At 43.7% G+C, this 24333-nt stretch overlaps 1 protein-coding gene across 3 annotated transcripts in view; it reads right to left on the bottom strand.

The window, feature by feature from the left end:
* Positions 1-1210: 1210 nt before the first annotated feature.
* ASTN2 (astrotactin 2) overlaps positions 1211-24333 on the bottom strand; it is a 990319-nt gene continuing 967196 nt past the window's right edge. For all 3 annotated transcript variants that reach the window (XM_053566512.1, XM_053566522.1, XM_053566529.1), the window contains 3 exons: positions 16453-16553; positions 15147-15330; positions 1211-2041 (listed from right to left, as the gene is read on the bottom strand). In XM_053566512.1, coding sequence (XP_053422487.1) covers positions 1804-2041; positions 15147-15330; positions 16453-16553 — 523 coding nt within the window. In that variant the 3' untranslated portion in view covers positions 1211-1803. The remainder of the gene's footprint in view (positions 2042-15146; positions 15331-16452; positions 16554-24333) is intronic.

The raw sequence follows: 24333 nt of genomic DNA, 5'->3' as shown, positions 1-24333 counted from the left end.
CGTGTTGAAAGAGTGTCTTGGAGCTTAGATTGTTGGAGGCGGAGAAGTTCCCCAGGCACCTAAGTCGGAAGAATCCCCTTCTGCTTTGTTTCCCTTACATTGCCCATTTTCCCCAAGTGAATCTCAGTCCTAGGGGAAAAGGCCCCAATATGCAAGTGTTCAGGAAGTGGTCTGTTGATCTCATCAGCACTCACCAAACCGGGGAGGAGGCATACTTTTAAGGCTTACCTTTTACTATTACTCATTGCCATTTCCTCTTCTGAATGCCAATAGCCTTTAGCGGGTGTCACCTTTACCTTACGATACACCTGACCCACATCCCGTTTCCTCTAGGTGGCTAACTTATCCTGGCTGATACCAGGGTGTTAAGAATTTATAATACCTCTTTGTACTCATTATCCGCCTAGGGAACACAATGGAAGCAGTACAATTGCCATTTAAAAGGAGATTTCAATTACACCTCAGTAAAGCTGTTTTAAAAATAGGTGAATAAAAGGAGATTCCAATGCTGGAATGTCTCCCCCCCACGACCACAAGATCCAAGCTGCCATAACCTCCTGTCTGAAAAATGTCAACGGCCACCTATCTCTTTGAGGTTTTCTCCAATCCACCCTTCACCCTCAGCTAAAGTGATTTTTCTTAAAGATCAAGCTGACTATTTCAGTCATTTGTTAAAGTTCTACAGTGGCTCCTAGCTACTTCCAAATACCATCAAAAGTTTTGTCCAAATCTTCCAATGCCCTGCCAAGCTTCCAGCCCACCCACTTCCTATCTTGATCCCTATTCTTAATGGAAGTACTTACAGCCCTTGAGCTTTCTCTGGGCTTTTGTTCATACTATCCCCTTTGGCTAGACTAGAGCAAATCCCATCCTTTCCATTCATCTGTCTGGCTTATTCCTCCTCATCCTTTGGACTTAAGCATCACTGTTCCAGGGAAGCATTTCAGGACACCTCCAGTGAGTGTCATGACCTAACAATGAGCGGACAGTTATTCTATCCTTTAACCTTCATGCTTCTCCTTATCACACACAGCCTGGAATCACTAGATGGCTTCTCTACAATTTCCACTGGGCCGTAAGTTCCCTGAGGGAAAGAAGCTTCACTGTCTTTCTTTGCATGTCCTGTGCCTGGCACATAATGGAAAGTCAATGAATATTTGTTGAGGCTTCCCCCCCAACAAAACTGGTAAGAAATACCACCCAAACGGAAGAGAGACAATAGGGAGTTTTAATGCATGTAAAGTCCTGCAGGACTCTGGGTGGACCCATAGGTAGCAGGAAGAGGCAGGGGTCCTGCAAACTGAATAATGTCCAGGGAGAAAGAAGAGAAGTCCTTAAAGACCCAAGCTTCCTCGCTGCAACAATCCTCAGGGCTTCCTTCCTGATGCTGAAGAGGCAAAACTGTCTCTCCACAGGTCTCCTCCAGGGGTCCATGGCAGGAAGGAAGCTGAGTGTGGCAGGAGGGAGGAAGAAGAGGGAAGGCCGCTGGGTCTCCACCTGAAAGCTTCTGCCTTGGCATTGACCGCCATCCATGAGAAAAGGCTTAAAAAGGAGAGACTTTTGATAGACTCAAATAATATCTTAGAAAAAATAAAAGATAGAGAAAAATGAATAATTCCATTGGTTACAAAGTTCTCAGTCTGCTATCCACAGGAGAAACAGTTTGCTTTGGCCTTGCTGGCAAGCATCATCTGCCAGGCCCGTCCTCAGCTGTCCCCCAGCCCACCCAGGCCCCAGGATCCATGTGAATGCTGCTCCCCTGCCACGGAGAGTCTCTGTGCTCATGGAGGGAGGTACCCTCCCTCACCGGCCCTTGGACTCCCCGTATGTGTTTCGGGCCATGGACACCATCTTCTCCTCACACGTGATTTTGGTGTCCTTGAGGATGCTGTACCACACCATGCCTGCAGGCCGGACCTCCTCGCTGCGGCAGAAAAGATAGGGCACCGTGTCCACCCGGCTCTGGATGTAGGCGCTTCGCAGGAGGCTGGAGCAGTGGCTGCTCACCCTCTCCAGCCGCCGCAGGATCAGGTGGGCCTTCCTGAAAGGAAAGACAAGACAGCAAGGATTCAGCAAGAAGCCCAGCTGGAGGGGCAGGTCTTTGAGGTGGTGAATAAAGGTCACTAAACAATGGAGAACTTCTCTTTCCAAGAGTTTCCTCTCTATTCCCAACCTGAGTGTGGTCTTTCAAAGGACTCTTCAAAAATTACCTTAGAACCTGTCCACTTTAATTGTGCCATGTGTAAAAAAAAGAAAGGGAGGTATAAACTTTGACTTTGCATTTTTACTTCCAGGATCCAGGAAGCCCAAGAATTAGAAGGTCATCAGCTTTGGAAGTTTGACCACAGAAATTATTACAACAAAGATAAAAACAATAATAATAACCAAAATGTACTGACACTTACCGTGTGCTACCTAGCCACTAGATATGTACTTCACTCACAATTTAAAAATTGTATTTAAGGCCTCTTTGCATACATGCCCTGGCGATGGAAGCCCCCTCCCGGTCTATGGTAAATTTATCCTGCTTTGTAAGCTTCCTTACTCTGTAAGCCTATATTTCTCTTCCTCAATAAGCTTTGTTTCACACTTGCCTTAAAAAAAAATTGTATTTAGTCTGCACATCGGTCCTGAATCTATTATTCTTTCCATCCCCATTCAATGGATGAAGTGACCAAGCAAGGCTCAGAGTAAGGACATGACATGACAGGGTCAAATACCAAGCTGACCACCAGAGTCGGGCATTCAGATCCAGGCTTGGACATCCACAGAGACCCTCTTCAGCTGCCTGTTTTCTTGCTTCAATAATTCTCTTATATTCTTTTCTCCCAGGTAGGAAATTTGGAAATCTTGCCCTCTGTGATTCTCTTTCATAAATATATATGTCCCCAAATCAGAACTTCTCTGTATTTCATTTTGTTCCCCAAATCAGAACTTCTCTGTATCTGTAAAAAAGTGATGATGACCTCATCCTCATAAGTTGAGTATGAGAAATTCCCAATGTCTGGTGCAGAGGAAGCTTCCAATAATTGATAGTTAGTATTATAAACAATTATAAGGATGTCTCAGGATCAAGGTCATGCTGAACACTAGTCTCAGGGAGAATTGTTCTGTACTCTGGTGGTCATTAGGGGGATTTTATCCAGAGCTCTAGATCCAGCACCAGAGAGAAACTATAAGAGATTGAAGGCTGCACAGACAAAGCTAGGGAGGATCTTTGAGATCACCTAGTTTTTCAACATTTTGTGCTGGATAATTTTTTGTTGTGGGAATAATCATATAGGGTGTTTAGTAGCATTTTAGAGATTCAACCCACCACCAATAGTGCCTCTATCTCAGTCATGACAATAAAATTGTCTCCAGACAGTGCTAAATACACTGGTAGGGGGATCACCCCAGTTGAGAACCACTGATCTAGTCTGATCTGCTTTTATTAAAAGTGTTGAAACTAAGGCTAGAAGTAGGAACGGAATGTTCTTTTTCCAGGTCGTACTACAAGTCAGGTTCAGTGTCCAGGTGTCTATCTCCAAGTGGAACTCACGTTTCCCCCCATTCCAGCATCTTCAAGATGCGCAGGCATCCTGGCAGGCTACAGGCCTCTCTCCCCTGCCGTCCTCTCCATGCCCCTCTGAAGGAGTTTTACAACAACAGAGCCCACAAATGAGAGACTGTGTTAGGCACCTGCATGGCAGCTGAAAAAGGACCAGGCTTATGTGTGTGTGTTTTATGGGCATGATTTATGAGGTGCCTTTCAAAAAGTCCTCTTTGTATAGTTCACCACTTGGGTGGAATATTTCCTGAAGTGCCAAGAATTCATCACTTCATAATCACACGCTCTCCATAGTCCTCTCTCCTCTCTGGCAAGTCCCTCCCACAAGAGGAGGTGGAGAGTTTCTTTTTCAGACCTCCTCATTTGAGTTCTTGCTTTACCCCCTAATAACTCTATGTCTTTTGGAAATTTACTTAAACACCTCCAAACCCATTTCTTTATTTGAAAATGGGGCTGTTGTGAAAGTGAAGGAGACAAAGCAATCCATTGCTCATTTACTGAGCACACATTATATGGCGGAACTTCTGATTCAGTGGCAAAGACAGACAGGTGGAGATGATAATACAAGTGACGAGAACCTGATAGAGCTGTGTGAAGAAGGAGGGAGGGACTTAAGTAGGACTGGAGGCTTCTTAGTGGGAGGGGAATTTGTGTTGAGCCTCCTAAATGAACAGGAGTTAAATTAAAAAGGGAGGGCAAAAGCATAATAGGCAGAGCAGGTAAAGGTGTAGAGATAAGTGATTGCAGAGATGTTCTGACAATGTATGACTGGAATACAGTGTCTACGGGGGACACAGTGGAAAACTGGAGGAGTAAGCAGGAGCCAGGTCATTGGAGCATAGAGATGGGGCATTGGTTGTATGTAGTAAAGGCTACTGTTCAAGTTCAAATCCATTGCAGCTCAGCCATTTACTTAGCTGTGTGAGATTGAGTGAATTGCTTCATCACATAAAATGACGATATCTACAACGTGCTGTTTTAAAAATAACGAAAGATGCCAGGTGTGGTAGCACATGGCTGTAATCCCAGCATTTCATAAGGTCGAGGTGAGAGGATTGCTTGAGGCCAGAAATTCAAGACCAGCCTTGGGCAACATAGCAAGACCCCGGCTCTACAAATATACTTAAAAAAAAAATTAGCTGGTTGTGGTCATGGGTGCCTATCGTGTCTTAGCAGTATTGGGAGGCTGAGGCAAGAAGATCACTTGAGCCTGGGAGTTTGAGGCTGCAATGGGTTATGATTGAGGCTTTGGACTTCAGCCTGGGCAACAGAGCATGATAATCTCTCTAAAAATCAATAAATAAAAATAAAAATTAACAAAATAGTCTTTATAATAAGCCCTCAAATGTTATCTATGATTATTATTTCAAGGGTAAGTTCTCACTGAATGAAAGATTTCAGAAAGCAAAGTCACAGGTTTGGAACTGAACTTTTAAAAAATATGTCTGGATGCCTTGAGGAGAAATGAGTGGAAGGAAGCAAAGCTGGTAACGAGAACCCAGATGAAGTGCACATCCAGATGTTAGCTGCTTCCCATCCCTGGACTTAGGGGTGCTGGTGTCAGATGAAGAAGAGAGCATGGGGAGGCCAGCAGGAGAGGGAGAGGCCCCCGGGGAGCCTCCCTGCATCCTGGGCATCTAGAAGATGCTGGAATGCAGAGCAAAGTAGGTTGTGCTAGAGACAGTCGCTGTACTAGTAAAAAAAACTGTTTATTCTATTTCCTCATCTATAAAAAGGGAATATAGCTCACCTCAAAAGGATTAAGCAAGTAAAGACATGTAAAACTTGTAGAAAAGTGTTCGGCACATATTAAGGACCTGATACATATTATAAAATATCATCTGCACCACCACCACCATCATCATCTTCTTCATTATGTTATTATGTACCTTTCGTGTACCAGGCCCTGGGGATAGATATGACAGGTGTAAGCCTTAAGTGTCTTTTATAAGTCAGTAACAGGAGACAGAAATACCAATAGCCTCTGCCCCAATACCAGGGTTGGAGAATGTGTAAGGTACTAACGAGAATATATGAGATGGCCCCAAAGAATCAGTTTGAGGGCTCAGAGATATCTTCTCAGAGGACGCAGCACTTGAGCTAGATCTTCAGTGATGAAACAGCTTTTCAGGTAGAGGTAATATCCCAGCCCAAGTGAGACATAAGAGAGCACAGACCACCTGTTGTTTGCAATGGCTAGTGCAGAGAATGGGAGGGAGACCAGGGAGAGCTTAGCAGAGATCAGAGCATCCAGGCTTCTCTAAGCCTGCTAAAGTATTTGGGTTTTATTTTTGGGGCACTAAAGAGTCATCACCTGATCCAGACTGTCACAAAAATAAGTAATAAATATAAAATGAGTTTGGAAAAGACAATTCCTCAACACGTCCAAGTGTGATTATTCCTTCAGAGTCCCAGCCAGTTCCTCTGAGAAACTCTTGGAACGCAACTGGACAAAGCCTCCTTTCCTATGGATGGGAAAATTGAGATTAGGAGTGAGAAAATTATTTCCCTTAAAGAAATGCCTTAAGCCAGTAACAATGGCAAAGCAAAAAGCAGCGTTCCTTATCCATAGAGTCAAGATGAAGTGTTTGGCCCTGGAGTCCCTGAGTCAAATCTGAGCCTATAACTTACAGCTATATGATTTGGTAATAACTCTTAGTCACCACATCAGTAAAATGGGGACAATAACAGTGTTGTTGGGGTGGGGGGATGAGATATATGGATAATTTGATTAGCTCTAAGTAGATGTTGGCCATGATTCAAAATAACATATTATAGTAGAAAGGACGGAAACATTAGAGCCCATTACGGAAAGTCACCTGACCTTTTTGAGCCTGTTTTCTCATATGTAGGATGAGAATAGAGATATTTATTTTGTAGGGCTATTGTTAGGATGACATGTAATGACTGCCATCGGCATCCAGGACTTTGTCCCTAGCAGGCACTAAACCAATGTTTGCACTTACAGCACAGAGACAGGAAAATTTAGAAGAAGCCAGAGAGGTACTCAAAGGCTAGAGAGGAGGCATGGGAATGAGAGAGACCAAAGGCAAAAGGGCTGGGTAATAAATTGTAGGCAGTGGAGATCCATAAATCGAAGGCCAGGCATGCTTCAAGTTTTCCCAGAGGAGAAATCACAGGTCAGAGAGACCACTTTTCTCAAACACCGGAAATGAAATCTTCCTCAGTGGAGATAGGATTCAGGCCTGCTGGAATAGGAAGCAAGAGGCGAAGAAAGGACACCACACAATAATTTATTGTTGCATCAGCAGGCAAGATCAAGACAGGAATTGCTTGTGAAGGAGTCAGGGGCTAGACCCAGATGCCACTGGGCTGGGAATTGCAGAACCCTCAACCAACCATTCTACTCCCAGCACTAACCAATCAGAGCTGTTGACACAGTTATCAGGCGGGGCCTCCATTTCTAAGGGGGCCCTGAAATGGAGAGAAAAGAAGAGAGGCAGTAAGCAAAAGTTCCCGTTGGCCTCCTTCTCTCGCTCAGCTCCCTGCCTTTGTGGACTGAGCTTAAATGTCTCTGTGTTACCTGATTCCAAGCTTAATGAGAATCAAGAACATGACATGGTTACAAAAAATTGGAACACAACCTTTAGAAGGGGAGAGGGCAGCGATGAAGGGAAGTAATGACTTCTTCATTCATGCCATCCTCATCAGGCCATCTTGGTATAAGAGGTATATATAGACTGGCCACATCATGATGCTGAAGGGTGTCTCAAAAGGTAGCTTCCATGCTAATAGCAAGAGTGGAGTGTGTCCACAGAAAAGGGGATTTAGGCAAATGGTTATTTTTTCCTAACAACTAAAGTCGGGGGCAAAAATCTGAGAGTCAGGGATGATAATGGCTATAACTGATTGAGTATCCACTGTACTGATATGACATCATCTTAAATTTAATCCCCACCACAATTTTGCAGTATATACTTTATTCCTAGTCTACAGGTGGTAAAAGGGAGCCTTGTGTTTTAAAAAGGGTGACAGTGTGACAGCATGGGGTCTCAGATCTCTGCTGCAGGGTACCCAAGTATTATTGACAAAGCCACCCTAAAATTAACAGAAGGCATATTTGGCTCAATGTAATTAAAGCTTTAAAAGTAGATTCCTCTAAATATAGAATGGTTTCTTCTACAAGGTAATGGTTCTCTGTCACTGAAAGTGATCAAATCAAGTATGCTCCAGAAAGGATTAGCTAGTACTGTGAATTGGAGTAGATGTTTGTTGTTGGTTGGTCCATTGGTTGGTTGGTTGGTTGTTCTTAATCCAAAAGTCATGGGAGACTCGGTTCACAGACCCGTACCATCTGATGAGCAGTTCGCAACAGTATTTGCTATGACACAATTGCCAAAGCATAGAATTCCTGAGGTGAGAGGAACACTTTTGATGAGGTTCTAGTCATCTTTCAAAATCATTCTGAAATTCCATCTTTGGGAAGTCTTGCAGATCTTCCCAGCTATCATAAATTATGTTTTCCCTTTTGCTGCTGAAGCATTTTATTTTTCTCTTGAGAGCCACATCAATCTGTCTTAGTTGTGTACATATCCTGGAATACAGTGTGTCATACTGAACAAGATACTGGTTTGACATTAGAAGACAATATTTTGAAGGTGGGCTCTGACACTAGCTATGTATGCGTTTCAACAAATTGTATACTTTAAGTGACTCTTTGTTGCTTCATTTTTATCATGCAGATAAAATAAGATGTAAATGACTGGGCCCATGATAGGTGTTCAACTAATATTTCCCACCTGCTTACTGAGCAGTGTACATTTCTTTTGATGTCCAGCTTCTGATTGTGCAAGAAGAAGGCATTAATAAATGCAGAGTGACTTGAATTGATTAAATTTTTAGTCCTGAGCTTTCAAAATACAGCAATTCTCTAGCATGGGTTAATAAAAAGAATGAAATGGCACAGATCATCACGTGGACCTACCAAAATAAGCAGGCAAGCGGGAATAAGGTTTATGTAGATTTTTTTATAATAGCAAATAAATTGGAAGAAATCTAGTTGGTCTTTAATACAGATCTAGACAGGCCAGATGCTGTGGCTCACATCTGCAATTCCAGCACTTTGGGAAGCTAAGGCAGGAGGATCACTTAAAGCCAGCAGTTTGAGACCAGCCTAGGCAACAGAGCAAGACCCTGTCTCTACGAATGATAATCATAACCACAACAAAATGGCTGTGAGTGGTGGTATGCACCTGTCATCTTAGCTACTGGGGAATCTGAGGTGGAGGATCACTTGAGCCCAGGAGCCGGAGGTTGCAAAGAGCTGAGATTGTACCTGTACAACAGAATGAAGGAAAAAAAAAAAGGAAAGAAAGAAAAGAAAAAGAGAACTAGACTAATGTGTGAAACTTTCATATATTTGCATTGCCAAGGAGATCATCAAAAAGACAAAACATTTACATATGCATCCATGGGGGGAAAACTTGTATAGCATATGTTAAGTGGAAATAGGCAGAACATAGAATATATATATTTGTTAAACATAGCAGAGATGACGAAAGTGGCGATATATTTGTAGACACAGACAAATCCTTAAGCCTGTATTTGTTTCCTTATTTTCATGCATATCCTTACCCATATGTATATCTATATATGGAAATATATATATATATATGTATATATAAAATACATACACACATAATGTTAATCTAATCTCTGGGGCAGGGTTCTGGTAGAGGTTCAGAGATAGAAAATTTTCACTTAAAAAAAAAGAAAATTTTCACTTTCTTATTTTAAAAACTTCTATATCATTTGGATGTTTAGAATAAGCAGGAATTATTTTAGAATAAAATACAATGAAGATATTTCCATTTTGAAAACAGGAATATTAAATATACACATTTTAAAGCTGATGTGATGAATTTGTGCAATGAAGCCCTGGTTTTATGGCTTCTCCGTAGTTGACCAGGGTTGCTTTCAGAATCAACCTGCATCAAATGTAGCCTCAGATGACCTCTATCAAACAGAAAATGGGAAGCTCAGGTACTGCCGCTAGATCTGTCTCTTCAACACCAGGTTTGATACGGATCTGCAAGGTGACTGTGAAAATGTTTGCATCTGGTCTCCTCTTTTCCTCATTGCCTCATAAGAAATGACAAGACTTTAAAATAAATTCATTCCTGACTGATGGTGAGAATGACTGAGGCTCTCAACTAACCCCAAACTATTTCAGTTAGGGGTGATAGGAGCTTCAAGATAATAACCAACTTTGCCATCCTGTCAGTGGGGAAACAGATCCACGGGACACTTATTCAAAATCATAGTGTGCTTTGTTAGTATTTCTCCCTTCTGATATCTTCAATTCTGGGAGATGCTATCGCTTTAATAATAGTCTTTCAAGAAAAGAATACAACACTTAATGCGCTCGTCCACTGTGAATAATCCATCTTGTTGTCAGAAAAGTCAAATTATGCAGAAAAGAATTAAAAGTGCACCTGAGATTATGATATTTGTGACCTAAGCTTAAGTCTGCTCTTGTTCCCAATATCTTAAAATTATTAAGAGTGTCAATTGAATATATTAAGAAGGAATTAGTGCAGTCTTGGAAGAATGTACAATGAATGACACCCCACATTTGCTTATTTTCACGAAGAACAGCAATGGATGTATCAGCTCTTTTCAGATACCTTGCTATGGTGAGAAAGATCTCAGGCTGAACCCATACCAGGATGATTTCTGGGATCTATTAGCAATGTCTGCCATAGAAGCAAGAGGGGCTGACATCATAAATAATACCATTCCTGGTCTAGATCGATTGATTTCATTGAAGTCAAATTTCTTCAAGTGCTTGCTCTCTTCTTTCTATTGATTCAATCAAACATAATTGAAAGTATAGAGAAGCCCAAGTATGGTCAAGGATGTTCTGACCAGCGAAAATTCTGGTCCCTGACCATTTGTGATCTCAGTTTTTCAAGTCTCCTCCTAATAGGAACCTTGTGGCTGGGACAGCTGGTATCAGCAGGTCTTCTTTGAGCAGCTGTTTGCAGTAGCCTGCAGTTGTCATGAGAACCAGGCTCTGGCAGACTCTGACCTGACAGATTTATTACACAGAGGTAAGAGAAACCCTTTTGTCACTGGATCTTGTGTGAGCATATGACCACACATCTAGGCAGGAAGTGAAAACATTTTGGGGTTTGGTGACTATAAAGGCTGAGAGAATCCCAATACGGCTTATCCCATGATACCAGTCCTCAGCGTGTTCTTGGGAAAAGCTCTTAGCACTCTAGCCAACCTGGGTCCTCAAGAAACAGGATATGCTGGGCTGGAGGTGAAATGACATCCATGGTGTGCTTGTTCTCTGGTTTCTGTGACCTTTAAGGGCTTTCTGGTTCCTTGGCTTTCCAGCTAGAAGAGACTTTGGAGTTCAGCCCTTTTATGTTAGAAATGAGGTCCAGAATGGGAATGGAATTTGTCCAAGGTCGCACAGCAAGTAAATGACAAAGATAGGACATAAGCCCTGGGCTCCTGACTTTGGAGAAGCATCTTACTCTGTATCTTTCCACTTGGATCTTTTGCACCCTTGCTGACCCGTGAGAGCAATTGCAAATGCACCCAAATCCCCCCTCTGTTTAAAACTTTTATGTGGCTTCTGGGAGGAAGAACAAACAGAACTCACAGAGCCATCATGATTTGTCCCTTGCTAAACGATCTGTCCTTGTTTTGTTTTTCCTTTTCCCTTTCACCTGGAACCCTCTTCTCCAATAAGATTTTATCCTTTTACACTTGCTGAGTGAAATATACTCTCTTACATCAACACTCCTTCATCTTTGCACTGATTAGCCCTTCTGATGAGAGCACTCTCTCCCTTCCCCCTGAAGGACCCCAGCTCATTCCTTTGTTATAAGCACAACCTTCTCTTTCTTGCTCAGGGGATCTTCTTTTGAGTTTCAGGTCTGAGTTAGCTGCTCTATCTATCTACATCCGGAAGCTTGTCATTTCAAGTGTGCTTTTTGGACCAGCAACAATGGCATCACTTGAAAGCTTATTAGATAAACAGAATATCACATCTATCCTAGACTGCTGAATCAATTTTAGTTTTAACAAGATTCTCGGGTGATTTTCAGGCACATTAAAGTTTGAGAAGCAGTACTCTGAAGCACCCTTCTGCACACATGCACCTTGTGATATGTCCACTGAAACTACCTACCAACCAAGCTTTTTCTCATTCTATGCAAGATCTGTCTTCTTCATGTTTTTATTTCCAGCCCCCAGCACAGGGCCTGACACATAATTAGCACATTAAGTGAATCAATATATCAATTGATTAACGAAGTGAGATCTCTTCAAGTCCTTTAACATTTGTATTTAGAAGGTTAGAACACGTTAGAGTTTCCAGAATTCAATTGTTCCCAGCCGTGATATACAGACCGTTAAGAGCTCAGAGAGACTGAAGAGACACTTGGGGTTGGGTGGGTGAAGGGGTATAGAATAGGAAACACAGAAAGTGGGGTTCCAGGCCACCCACTCGAGCTCCTACCAGAATAACTCTGTAGTCATCAGGCCCATACATCTACTCATCCCATCATTCACTTATTTAGCAAGTAATTATTTAGCACCTACTTATAAGCATGAATAGGACCTAAGGGATCACTAACTATACATAACCTACATTGTAGTGGGGAAGAGAGATAATACATAGTAAACACATAAACAATATAAGATACTAATACCAGTAAGTGTAAGGAAGACGAGAAAAACATGATGGTGTGATAGAATGGGGAGAAATTTTAGAGTATTCTCAGAGGAGGTAGCATTCTAGCTATGACTTAGGGTTCTGTATAAGGTTTATTTAGCAAAAAAAATTCTACTAATTAAAAAAAAAAAGCACTGCATAGTTTATACTGATCATTTCCTAGAGGAAGAGACTGAGGGTCAGAATGGGGCAGAGCCCAAGACCGTACAGAAAGTTTATTACATACATGTGAGTGCAGGTCCCCCAAATCCTTCAGAGAGGCCAGTGTGGGAGGTTGGGAGTAATCTCAGATCCCCTTCAGGAGACTAGAAAGACCAAGAGGGAGAATCTGGGTGACACAAGTGGGGGTTGGCTAACAGAGGCTGGTGACTAGCTGGCTGGAGGTTAGCAGCTTATCATAGTCCATTACCAAGTAGGCTGCCCTGCCTCTGTGGGTGGCCAGGCGGCCTTTCCAGGAGATTTATGTCCTGGAGGGTCATAAAGGATCCCAGCAGGTTGTAAAGACAAAGTCAGGAGTGGAGCTCTGGCTCAGCTTCCACCCAAACTCCCTGAGCCCTGTGGGAAAGCCCAGTAAAATGGAATGCCTTTCTCTGTCTCCAGGCAAGATGGCAGCTGAGATGACTCATGGGCAGCTTTCATCTGGGCTCTGTGCTTCTGCCTGCCAGTCTGTCCTCTTTTAGCTTTTATCTAAAGAACCATCCTTTCATGTGAAATGGAGAAAGTTAAATTCCAGGACCCAACAGACTGATAAGGCCTGTCCCATGGCAAGATCCCTTTCATCCCTTGACCAAGCTCTCATCTCCTCCCTGGAGGGCCTCAAATTCTTAGAGGGCCATTGCAAGTGGTGGGAGGACTCAGGGTGAAAGTACAATATAGAACAGCCTCAGTGTCAAACTCTGTGTAATTCTGGGTATCTCATTTAATCCCATGGCACTTCCACTTCCTTATCACCCCAGAAATGGCAGGAATAACTTACAGGGTCATTTTGAAGCTTTTTAAAGCATGAAGTGCTGCCCACTAAGTGTTTTGGGAAGCCATGCAATCCTCTCCCATGCAGCAATGCTATCCTGGCCCAGAACACTACACTGTCTCCCTGGAACTATATCACAAGAGCCTCGAGGGCCTCACTGCCTCCTTTATGCTTCTTGATCCCTCTACTGCAGGCTTCCAAGTGTGGCCAGAGGGATCCTTCTCCCTTGCAGACCTGATAATATCACCCCTTGAAAAGCTTGAAAAGCTTGCCATTATCCCAGGGAGATAATTCAACTCCTTAACCTAATTTAAAGAGAAGTGAGGATTTGGCCCCTGCAGACACCCCCTCCTTATCTCTTCTCACTCCTGATGTCACACACTTTGCTTCAACTGCAGGGACATTCTCCCAACACAGTTTTTACCAAAATGTAGACCCATTTCCTCATGGATAGGGAAAGGACATTAGATGGTCTCCAAGATGATCCCAGACCTAATACTAAACAACAAAGAATCACATTTACCAAAAGTGGTGAGATTACCTCTCTCATTCTCTTCTCCTTCTTTAGATACTTTCAAACAATAAATTTTGATTTGTGGCTGCGTCTTTAACATCTCTCGTGCTAATCTCCCTTTTATTGTTTTCTGTTCTTTGTTTTAGTTTTTGTAGATGTTGTTGCTGGTCATTGGAATGGCGAGGCTTAACTTTCTATTAAGGGTTAACTAGATGGTGCTGGTTTTTCTCTTTATAAGATGACGCAATGTTTCCCTTTCAAATATAATGTAAAGAAGAAGTGAATCTAAGAAAGAAGACCTATCCAATAAATAAAGTCTATGTTGCATGGTGAGATGGCAGAAACCATAAAGGTGGCAGGTAAATCATCAGAAATTGAGAAGAAAACCCCTGATCTCATGTAACACTGGCTCCTCTGAGCATTTCCGAGGCTAATTCCTCTGTCTGAAACATTTCTCCCCCACCCAGCTACTTTACCCCAACTCAAACTTGAGCCCTCAGTCTCAGTCCCAATGCAGGCTTCACTAGGTTGCCTAGACCAGACGGCTATGCCTCATGTTCCCAAAGGATTCTGTTCTTCTATCATGACACTTAATTATCCTTGTTCTATGTAATTCCTTCTTTAACTCCCTGCAACCAGGAGCTGTGTGTAGGCAAAGACTACAGATGTTTCTACCTTTTGACGTTGCACTGTCAGAACCCACCATATAAAGAGCAGTTAAGTATATGCTAAATGGATGCTGCAATTCGATGCAAGACATGAAATGCAACATTTTCAGCTTGCTTAGCTTATCTGCCTGCACAGATTCTACATTTTTTTGATTTTTGGGTATCTCAAAACTTTTGTTATGACCTACACACACTATTTTATGAAGGCTTAGGGTATAACTGAGGCAGTCACTGCTGGGGACAAAAAATAATGCCTTACTATATGTTGAATTTATAAATTCATGTGGTCAGGGTCAGTTATGGACTTTAATCAGGGTCATAGCTCCAGAAAATCTCAGATTTCTTATCTGAGTGAGAAAGATCCTGGATTAGGGAGCATGGCGCTGCCACCATGCCCCTCTGTGGTTTTGGTAGGGCGCTGCACTTCAAGGAGCCTAAATTTCTTATCTAAGAAAACTGGAGGTGGGGTCAGCAAAGAGAACCACTGATTCAAAGAGAACTGATGCCCTTCCCTATCTGACATTCCAAGAATGTAAGAAGCTAAAATTCCAAAAATTCTTTCATTCCCTTTGCTCATTTCTGATCTTTACCCAGAATGTGACTAAGGTGATCATTGCCCTGACTTATGTGATCCACAAAAATTCATTCTCAGCCTATGGGGGGAAAGGGACCAGTAATGGCAACTAGAAGCAAGAAAATTTGCTCCTCCACTCACACTCACACATCCATACCTAGGCCCCAGCTCGTCCTCACTCCTCCAGACAAAGTCGCCAAACTTTTCATAGTGAGAGTTGTAGTGGTGCTGAACTCGGAACAGCATCGAGGCTGAGACCTCCATCAGCGTGTTGTAGGCAGTCTGCTGCTCCTTTCCACTTGTGTACCCATTGTACAGATTGTAGATCTTGTCAGCTATTTCTGAGAGGGAAGAAGTATAGAAACAGACCACTAATCAGTGGGAAAAAGTAAGGATAGAGGCATGGCTTGTAACAAGAAAGGCACAGTTGTGAGGGAACTCACTTGCCTGGCCTCTGGGGGCAGATGAACCTTGATTCTATCCTGAATATGTTATGGACTATTTGTATTCAGTTTTCTTATCCATGAACTGGAGATAATGAGGTGTACTCATTGGAGAATTGAGTTAAAAAGTTGATTGCTAGGCACTCAACAGAGGGCTGGCATAAAGCTAGTGCTCATAATCACAAGTTTCACTATTAATATGATTATTGTGCCTGCAATTTAACATGAAATTCTAAATACATGCAGAGGCTTAAATAAACTGCCATGGACTCATCTTCTTCTCTTCTCTATACTATTTCCAACACACTTCTGCCATCAGAAGTCTGTCAGGTTCCCATTCGAAATCTTTCAAAGAAAACCCAGACTCTTCTGCTTGTCACTCATGGCCATTCCCATTTCAGCCATTCCTACTAATCAATGTAACTTAAATTCCTCATGCGTATAAGGCACATTATTTCAGCTTTGAAAACTCTGATCAAAATCTTTATGTGTCCCCAGGCCATTCCTACCTCTAAGAGAATCTGGGGACTTGGGGCTAGAAGGGTGTACTTCTGGCTCACAGTGTTACAGTTGCATAATAATCACTCCATCAACTGCTGTGATCTGCTAATGATGTCTACCACGGGCACAACAAGGTGAAATGGTCTTCTCGGTGCCACCTATTTGCCAGCTATAGCATCTTCTTAATTGGAAGAAAATGTTTGGTCCCTAGGAAGCCTGGGCAAAAGGGTGAGACCCAGTCATGGGACTCTGACTCTGCCACGTTTGGCCTGTAAGTCAGAATGTGGGTGAACTCTGTAAAAGAGGAGCAAGTCTTTCCCCTGGCAAAGATAATGCTAGTCAATCAGAATTTTGTCCTTCATGGCTTTGATTAATTTAGCTCTACATTCCTCCTGCTCTCTTAGTTCCTTCACCTTTTTCCTCCCCCGGGCTAATATGAGCATGTGTATTGTGACGGTTGGATGCAGAACTTAGGAGAAATATGGGAGTTATCTCGGCGGAGAAAAGGGTGTCACCTACCTTCTGCCTTGTTGTCATCCACCAGTGGACAGGCCGTCCTCAGGGTCACTGTGCTGAGCTCTGAGTGCCTCCCCCGTGTATCCACAGCATACAGAGTGAACCTGTAGCACAGAAAGAAAACAGGGCACCCAGCTGCGACCTCACAGAAAGCCCCAGAAATCACAGGGAGGAGCACAAGTCAGGGCACAGGAGTAGTGTCAAAAGAATACAGGATACTTAGGCTGTAGGAGAAATAATTTGAAGGGAAAAATGATAGTTAGAAAGCATTTACAAGGACTGACTGCATGCTGGGCACTTTGCACGTAATCTCCTAAAACACAGTTAAACAAAACTAAAGGCAGGGATTTATTATCACTCAAATTGCACCAATGAGGACACAGACTTAGATTCTGTATCTTTCCACTGCATTAGTTACTAAGGGACAGAATAAGGGACTGAACTCAAGCTGTCTGAGCCCACGGTCTGAGGAGTGGCCAAGCTATCCTACATGGCTGGATGTGTTCATTTACACATTCTTTTATCATTCACTTAACAAATACTTATTGAGCATTAACCACGTGCCAGGAGCTATTTGAGCTGTTAAGGTTATAAAGGTGAAGGAAGAGTCAAGGTTACTGCTTGCATAAAGCTAATGAAGAAGTAAACAGAAAAAGAAAAGAAAGAAGGAAGGAAGGAAGGAAAGAAAGAAAGAAAGAAAGAAGTTCTGAGTCCTGAGAACACAAGAGAACACTGTCAAATTGACTAACATGGGGTACAGAGTGGATGTGCTTTACACAATCGTCCATGAAGGCTTCCTCCAGAGCAAACATTTGCACTGAGGCCTGAGTGAACCAGTCTATGGAAGGAAGCCATGGGGAAGAGCATACCAGGAAGGGAGGTCAGTAAGCAGAAAAGCCCTGAGGAGAGCAGGAGCCCAGACCATTGGAGGATTAGATGGCTCACTTTGCAAAAACAGGGAGTCTGGGAGTTATTCTAGATATAAGCATGTCCCCACCTTTCCATGATGTCATCAGAAGCTCTCCGCTACATTGCTGGGAGTCGATACAGCCCATGTGGTTTTAGAAGGGAAGAACTGCTAAATCTCACACCTGGTAGATTCCGATCTAATCCAGAGCTCAGAATTCTTTTTGGAGCAGCCTTTGTCTTCTGTCCTTCCTTGACAAACTCTATGACCTCTATATCTGCAGATCTCTAAGTTCTGTGGTTTACACAATGTCTCAGAAGGGATTTTCCAGAGGATGTGAACCAGAAACAGTCTGCATAGGAGGGCTGAACATCTTGCGTATCCTGTCTGTGTCATGCCATCCTTTTCCATCAACTTTTTTTTTCTTTACACCATCTCCCTTAGTTGCCCTGGGTAAAGTGCTGTGGTATCATAGCTCACAGCAACCTCAAACTCTTGGACTCAAATGATCCTCTTGCCTCACCCTCCCAAGTAGCTGGGACTATAGGACCCCACCACAATGCGTGGCTATTTTTGAGAGATGGTATCTCACTCTTGCTCAGGTTGGTCTCAAACTTCTGAGCTCAGGCGATACATCTGCCTCGGCCTCCCATAATGCTGGATGACGGTGTGAGCCAGTGTGCTGGCCCCCCTTTTCATCAGCTTTTGTGGAGGGTTCCCTATGTTAAGTAGAAGAAACTGGGGTCCTAGTAGCCCTATTTCCCATCCTCCTTCCCCAGCACCCCAACTCAATCTGATTGACAAGTTTTGGAATGGTGAGCCCTGATGTGTACATATTAGGCATTTAATAATTATAAGTTTGTTGTACAAATTAATTAATATGTGCTAAGACCTTAATATGTGTCAAGCACTGAGCTAAGAGGTTTTACATATGTTATCACAATCAATTCCCCCAAGTACTCGTAAAACATATCTACTCTTCTTCTCTTTATTTCATACACAAAGCTTAAAGAGGGAAAGCAGTTTGCCCAGAACCACATGGTAATTACTGGGATTGGCCATGTAAGTTTTGGTTTGTCTGACTCCAAAGCCCATGTGTTTAACCGCTGTCAGCCACTGTCTTCTGACCACAGGTCTGTGGATATCAACTCTGTGCAAATGTGATTCCATTAGCCATCATTGCTGAAACTCTACTATATTTAAGTAGCACCATTTTATATGTTTTTCTAATCTTATGACAATGTGCTAAAATAGGGCTGGGTGTGGTGGCTCATACCTGTAATCCTAGCACTCTGGGTGGCCAACTTGGGTGGATTGCCTGAGCTCAGGAGTTTGAGACCAGCTTGAGTAAGAGCAAGACCCTGTCTCTAAAAAATAGCCGGGTGTCATGGAGGGCACCTGTAGTCCCAGCTACTCAGAAGGCTGAGGCAAAAGGATCACTTGAACCCAAAAATTTGAGGTTGCTATGAGCTGTAATATGAATAGAATGCCACAGCATTCTACCAAAGGTGACACAATGAGACTCTGTCTCAAAAAGAAAATGTGCTAACATAATCACTCTCATTATCCCATCTTTCAGAAGAGGAAATTGAAGATTAAAAACATTAAGCTTTGTGGCGGGCGCCTGTAATCCCAGCTACTTGGGAGGCTGAGGCAAGAGAATCGCCTAAGCCTAGGAGTTGGAGGTTGCTGTGAGCTGTGTGACGCCACGGCACTCTACCAAGGGCAATAAAGTGAGACTCTGTCTCTACAAAAAAAAAAAAAACATTAAGCCATGTGTCCAAGTTACAGATTCAGAGAATGAAGGAGTCCCCACGGTCTCTCTTACTCTGAAATCCATACTCTTTGATCCCAGCTGCCATTTTTCTGCTCCAGCTCCACCACTCACTGGCTCAGAGGGTCTGAACTGGGTAATCTACATGAGCCCTCCCATCTCTGACACCCCATGGCCTGATGTCGCAAAGATTGTTTCAATAAAAGGTACCATGAGTCAAAACTTCTGGGAGCAAGGGAATCATGGAGTAACAGAGCAAAGAACTTGGTCTTGAAGTTGGCCAGGCTTGGGTCCATATTTCAGTTTTACTTCCTTGCTCTGCAACCTTGGGCAAGTCGTTTTACTTCTCTGAGTTTATTTCTGCTCTCTGCACCTGGCATCCATGACAGGGAGACTCACCTCACAGTTTCAGTACAGTTAGATGTGAAATGTAAACACTGTCAGGTGACTTGTCATTGGAAAGCCATATAGAAGAGTTGGGAACAAGATCACAAAGAAACTCCAGGATTTGAAATTTAGTGGCCAAAGTGGGGAGGTGAGAAGAGTATTGGGTAACATTATGTAAGCACTTACCAACCACATCCCAACCCATCTAAAAAGTGGTAGAGGCAGGATGTCTAGCCCACAGGTCCCAGGGGGTGTGTGCTTCAGCTTGGGTATAGCTATGTTGCTGCCATTTAGTACTCGGCACAGGGTAGGCACTGAAAAAGTATTTGTGCAAATTAACAAACTTAAGTGTTACCACACATATTTCTCAGTTTCAGTCTCTCCATCAATAAAATGGGAATAATTTCATAGACAAGGCATGGCCCTGTCACAAATTCCGTGGAATGATGCATGAGAAAGTAGCTTGTAAGTAGAAGATTTTTATAAAGACCACATATAGAGCACTTATTCATGCATGAGCACACATTTTAATATAGGCTTTCTTGGAGTTAGAAGAGGAGATATGTTTCAAATGAGGGAAATGTGGAAGGTTTGTAGGGGATGAGACTCCAATGTGAGAAGCTAGAATATTTTTAACCCCGCTTTCTTGTACGCCTCTTATGTTTCTGTGATGCTTCTGCAATACACTTCCTCCCCCAAGAGGGTGTGGGATCACCTCTCTGCTTAGCCAAGCAGCATGGGTGACAGCAAGCTGGGGAAGAAGTAACCTGAGGTTTTCTGCTTATAAAACCTCACAGAATCTTTGCTTTTTGCACTTGCTGGCTGAGTATTCTTTGGGAAATTCCTTCACCTTCTCTGGGTCTCAGTCTCCTTATCTATAAAATAGGGTGAAATTATCCCTATCTTAAAAGTTGGAGGGGGTCAAGAGGCAATGATATAATGATCAAAATAATAGACTCGGTTCAATTTGTGCTCCGAGACTGCTATTACAGTCACCAAACATGTCAGTGGAAGCCTCAGGCTGGAGGAGGCCTCAGGCCACCCTGCTGGGGGTGGAGAAAGAGGAAGATGTCAACCTCACAGGCCTGGGTCAAAAGTCATAAGGCCATGTGCTTTCTGCCTGTCTCAGCTGTAATTGTAGAATGGTTATAGAGACACATCTGAAAGTTGTTAGGGGACCAGGCAGGGCCTGGAGAGGCTATTTGTGAAGAGAAGAAAGTGGTGGTCCTTGATGGGGAGAAGGAGGAAAGACGGAGGGGGGGTGGTGGAGAGAAGCTGAGAAAGAGACACCATGCGGTGTCTACCACGTGCAAACCCACAGAGCAGAGGCAGAGACCAAGACACACACCCCCACCTGAGCGGGAGGGAGAGCAAGAGTGAGAACAGTCAGACCTCTGTGCTTCTCGAGGATCACGACTCAGCTACTGTCTACTCAGTTCTGCCATCTTTTCTCTGCAGTGGATGGAGGGTCGCTGATAATCTGAACTAAAATTCCCAAGCCACCACCTAAGTCCAAATCTTCATTCCAGGTGCAGAACCCAAGGCCCAGAGGGAAAATGACAGCTTTCTGACACCTCTCGAGCTCTGCCTTTACGCTGCCATCACACCTCTTGTACCAAAGTCCCAGCTCCTTAGGAGATGTTCTTAGTCTACAGACGTGTCTCGAGCATAAAGTAGGATGGGCTATTTGGAATGCGGAGCTCCAGGCCCAACCCATTGCTATTCCTTCCCCCAACCTTGTTTCAAGGGAAGGGAAGAACACTGGCCAAGGTGGCTGAAAGCCTGAGTTTGAGTCCCAGCTCTTCCACACACTGCAGTATGAAATCTTGGGTACCCAAAATAACATGGTCCTGGGTTACTGGCAGGTGGAAATGGAAAACAAACCGACAGCATGGGGAGATGCCTCGGGATGAGAATACTCCAATCCGAAGCGTTTCCCAGTGTTTCTTCATCGCTCTCAGGAGATTGCCATCTTCAGGATGTAAACCTTATCATCTTTATCATCATCTTCATCATCCTCAGGACAAATTCCTTACCTTGGAGCTGCCAATGTGCTTCTTGGAAGTTTATTCATTTGACAGGACTCTATTATTGAGAACAAATAAGCTGTGGCCAAAGGTCAGGCTTGTTTTCTGATCTTTCCCTCCTGTTCTGCATCATAGCAGAGGCATGTCCAGTGCTGATGGTACCACACGCAGACCCCATCCTCTTGCCTCTGTACCTGCAGCACCCTCCATGTAGGCCACCCTTACCCTTCTTCACTTGACCATCAACACCTGGTCCTTCAAGCATCACTCCAACCTCATGGCCTCTGGGAAGCCTGTTCTGATCCCTCTGAAGTGCTACTTAGGCCTTCTTCTTCCCTACATGGTACCCGTGTCACACAGGGCCTGTGTCCCTTGGTGCACAAGTCACATAGCTAGGCCAGTGCCTGTTCACTTCTCTCTTGCCCCTGTGAGTGTGTGAATGCCTTCAGGATCAGAACATGGTTCTTCTCTCTTCTTAACATCTGCTGTACCAACACTTCACAAACACTGGCCGGAATGAGCAACATACTGAATCAATAAATTCGGTCAACCATGAGGTTCATTTCACTTTTCTGGAAATCAGTCTCCGTCTGTCACTGGAAGAAAAGGTGACTCCATTGAAGGGTTAGTAAAGGGGATGGACTGGCAGGAGGGCTACAAAAGACATGGCTGTGGAATCAGATAGTTTGGTTTCAATTTCTGGCTCCCTATTTGTTGTCAGTGTGAGGCACTGTCTCAAATTACTCATCCGTAAAATGGGAATCATACTAGGCAATATTGAAACCTAGTGTGTAGGGTACCTCAAATGGCATGCAGAATGGGAAGTGCTCAGCACGATGCCTGGCCTGTGCTAAGCCATCAATAAGCAATGGCTATTGGTGTTATTATCATTATTATTTATGCCACTGCCAATGCTCTGACTTCACCTCCTCCTGGAGTAAGTGGTCCTAGTGAAGATCAGAGGAGGGTAGGTAGAAAGGAAGCTGCTGTTGGTCTCATCCAAGACCCTCCTCACAGCAGGACTGAGAGAATGAAAAGGAGAAGTTAATTGGCGGTGAGAGCTTCTTACGGATCTGACAGGGGGTAAGAGCAGGGACAGAGCCCCAGAGGCCGACGTTGGGCTCAGGTCCCCAAGAGTACAGGAAAATGCATTTGAAGTCTCCAGGCCAATGCCTGCTCTTCCCCAGCCGCCACATGATTTAGGCTTTCTGGGGAGGCAAAAGTTTCCTTGCTGATTTGAAGGGAAACAGATGTTTCCAGGCCAGAGGCCCTAGTCTTGTAAAATGCTCCTCACCCCCACACAGCTTTGGCAAACAACTTCCCATTAGCTCACGCCCACCCGTTGCACCCCTACTACCATCACTCCCCTCCCTACCATTCCTAGCACTAGGAGGTAGTCAGGGACAGTGTGAAAACCACCACATCCCAGCTCCAGCTCTGGGTCTGAGAAGCTGATGGGCAGGGACACCTAACTGCCCACTAAGTCTCAGCCTCCTGTCTCTGCAGGGACAGGTTAGATTTGATATTCTAGGAACTGAGACTTTTTTTTGTCTGATAGAGCCAGCGTTGGCCCCAACACCTTTCTCCAGTGGCATCTGTGGCAATGAGCATAGACTTGTAAATCAGAGTGCTCTGATTTTGAATCTGGACTGCACCAGGGCAGTAGCAAGCAGCTACTGGATGTGTAGCAACTAAACCATTGTGCCTCACTTTCCTTATCTGCAAAATGGCCACAAAGATTCTGTCTTGTGGGGTTGTGAGAATTAAATCAGAATTCAAACTCCTCACCCCTATTTTTTTTTTTTGGCCGGGGCTAGGTTTGAACCCGCCACCTCCGGCATATGGGACCGGTGCCCTACTCCTTGAGCCACAGGTGCCACCCCTATTTTTTTTTTTTAACACAATTGAATACCATACCTTTTCCCTTGTATGACCTACAATTCCCAAACAGTCTGGACCCAGAGTGAGTGCTATGTTTGTGATTGATCACTGGGGGAAGACTGATGGACACCCTGCACTCCAAAGGGCTCAGGTTCTTAATTCCACTCTACTCAAGCAGGAGAAAGCAGATTCTTGTTTTCATGATCACAATGAAGAAGGGTATGTCATGGTTAGAATAGACTCTTAAATCCAACTGCCTGAGTCAAATGCCAGTTCCACAACTGATTATCTTTATGACCTTAGGCAAGTTAACTAACCTCTCTGTTCTCCAGTGTTTCTTGTCCTTAAAACCTGTATGATAATATTACCTACTTCAAAGGGATGCTGGAAATAGTGCTAGGCACATGGTAAGTGCTAAGTAAGCATTAACTCTTATTCAATGCGTGTGTGTCTGAAGGATTAATCTCTTCTATAATGGATTTAAAACAAACACTCCTCCCAATTCTGTGGCATTTCACCTGGGATGTGGGCAGGCTCCCAGGAGTGCTTTGACTAGTAGAGCACAAGGGAAAGCGTGCTGAATGGCTTCCCAGTCTGGGTCATAAAAGGTGATGCACTTTCCACCCTTGCTCACTGAAACTTTTCTGATGGGAACCCTGAGCTTCCATACAAGAAGGGCAACTACGTCGAGGCCATTGTGGTGTGAAGGAGTCAACCACATGGAAAGGCCACGTGCAGGAGCTTCAGCCATCCTGGTGCTCAAGCTCTGGATGGATGAGTAAAGTAGCCTTCACATAATTTCTGCCCAAGTAGTCAAGTCAAACCCCGCTTTTGAATTCTTGCAGTTGAGGGCCCACATTTCACAGCACAAAGACAGCCCAACCTACTGTGTTCTGTCTGAATTTCTC

The sequence above is a fragment of the Nycticebus coucang genome, chromosome 2, assembly GCF_027406575.1.
Source record: "Nycticebus coucang isolate mNycCou1 chromosome 2, mNycCou1.pri, whole genome shotgun sequence".
In the NCBI taxonomy this organism is placed as follows: Eukaryota; Metazoa; Chordata; class Mammalia; order Primates; family Lorisidae; genus Nycticebus; species Nycticebus coucang.
The sequence above is the reverse complement of the archived record's forward strand: the minus strand, read 5'-3'. Positions and strand labels throughout refer to the sequence as shown.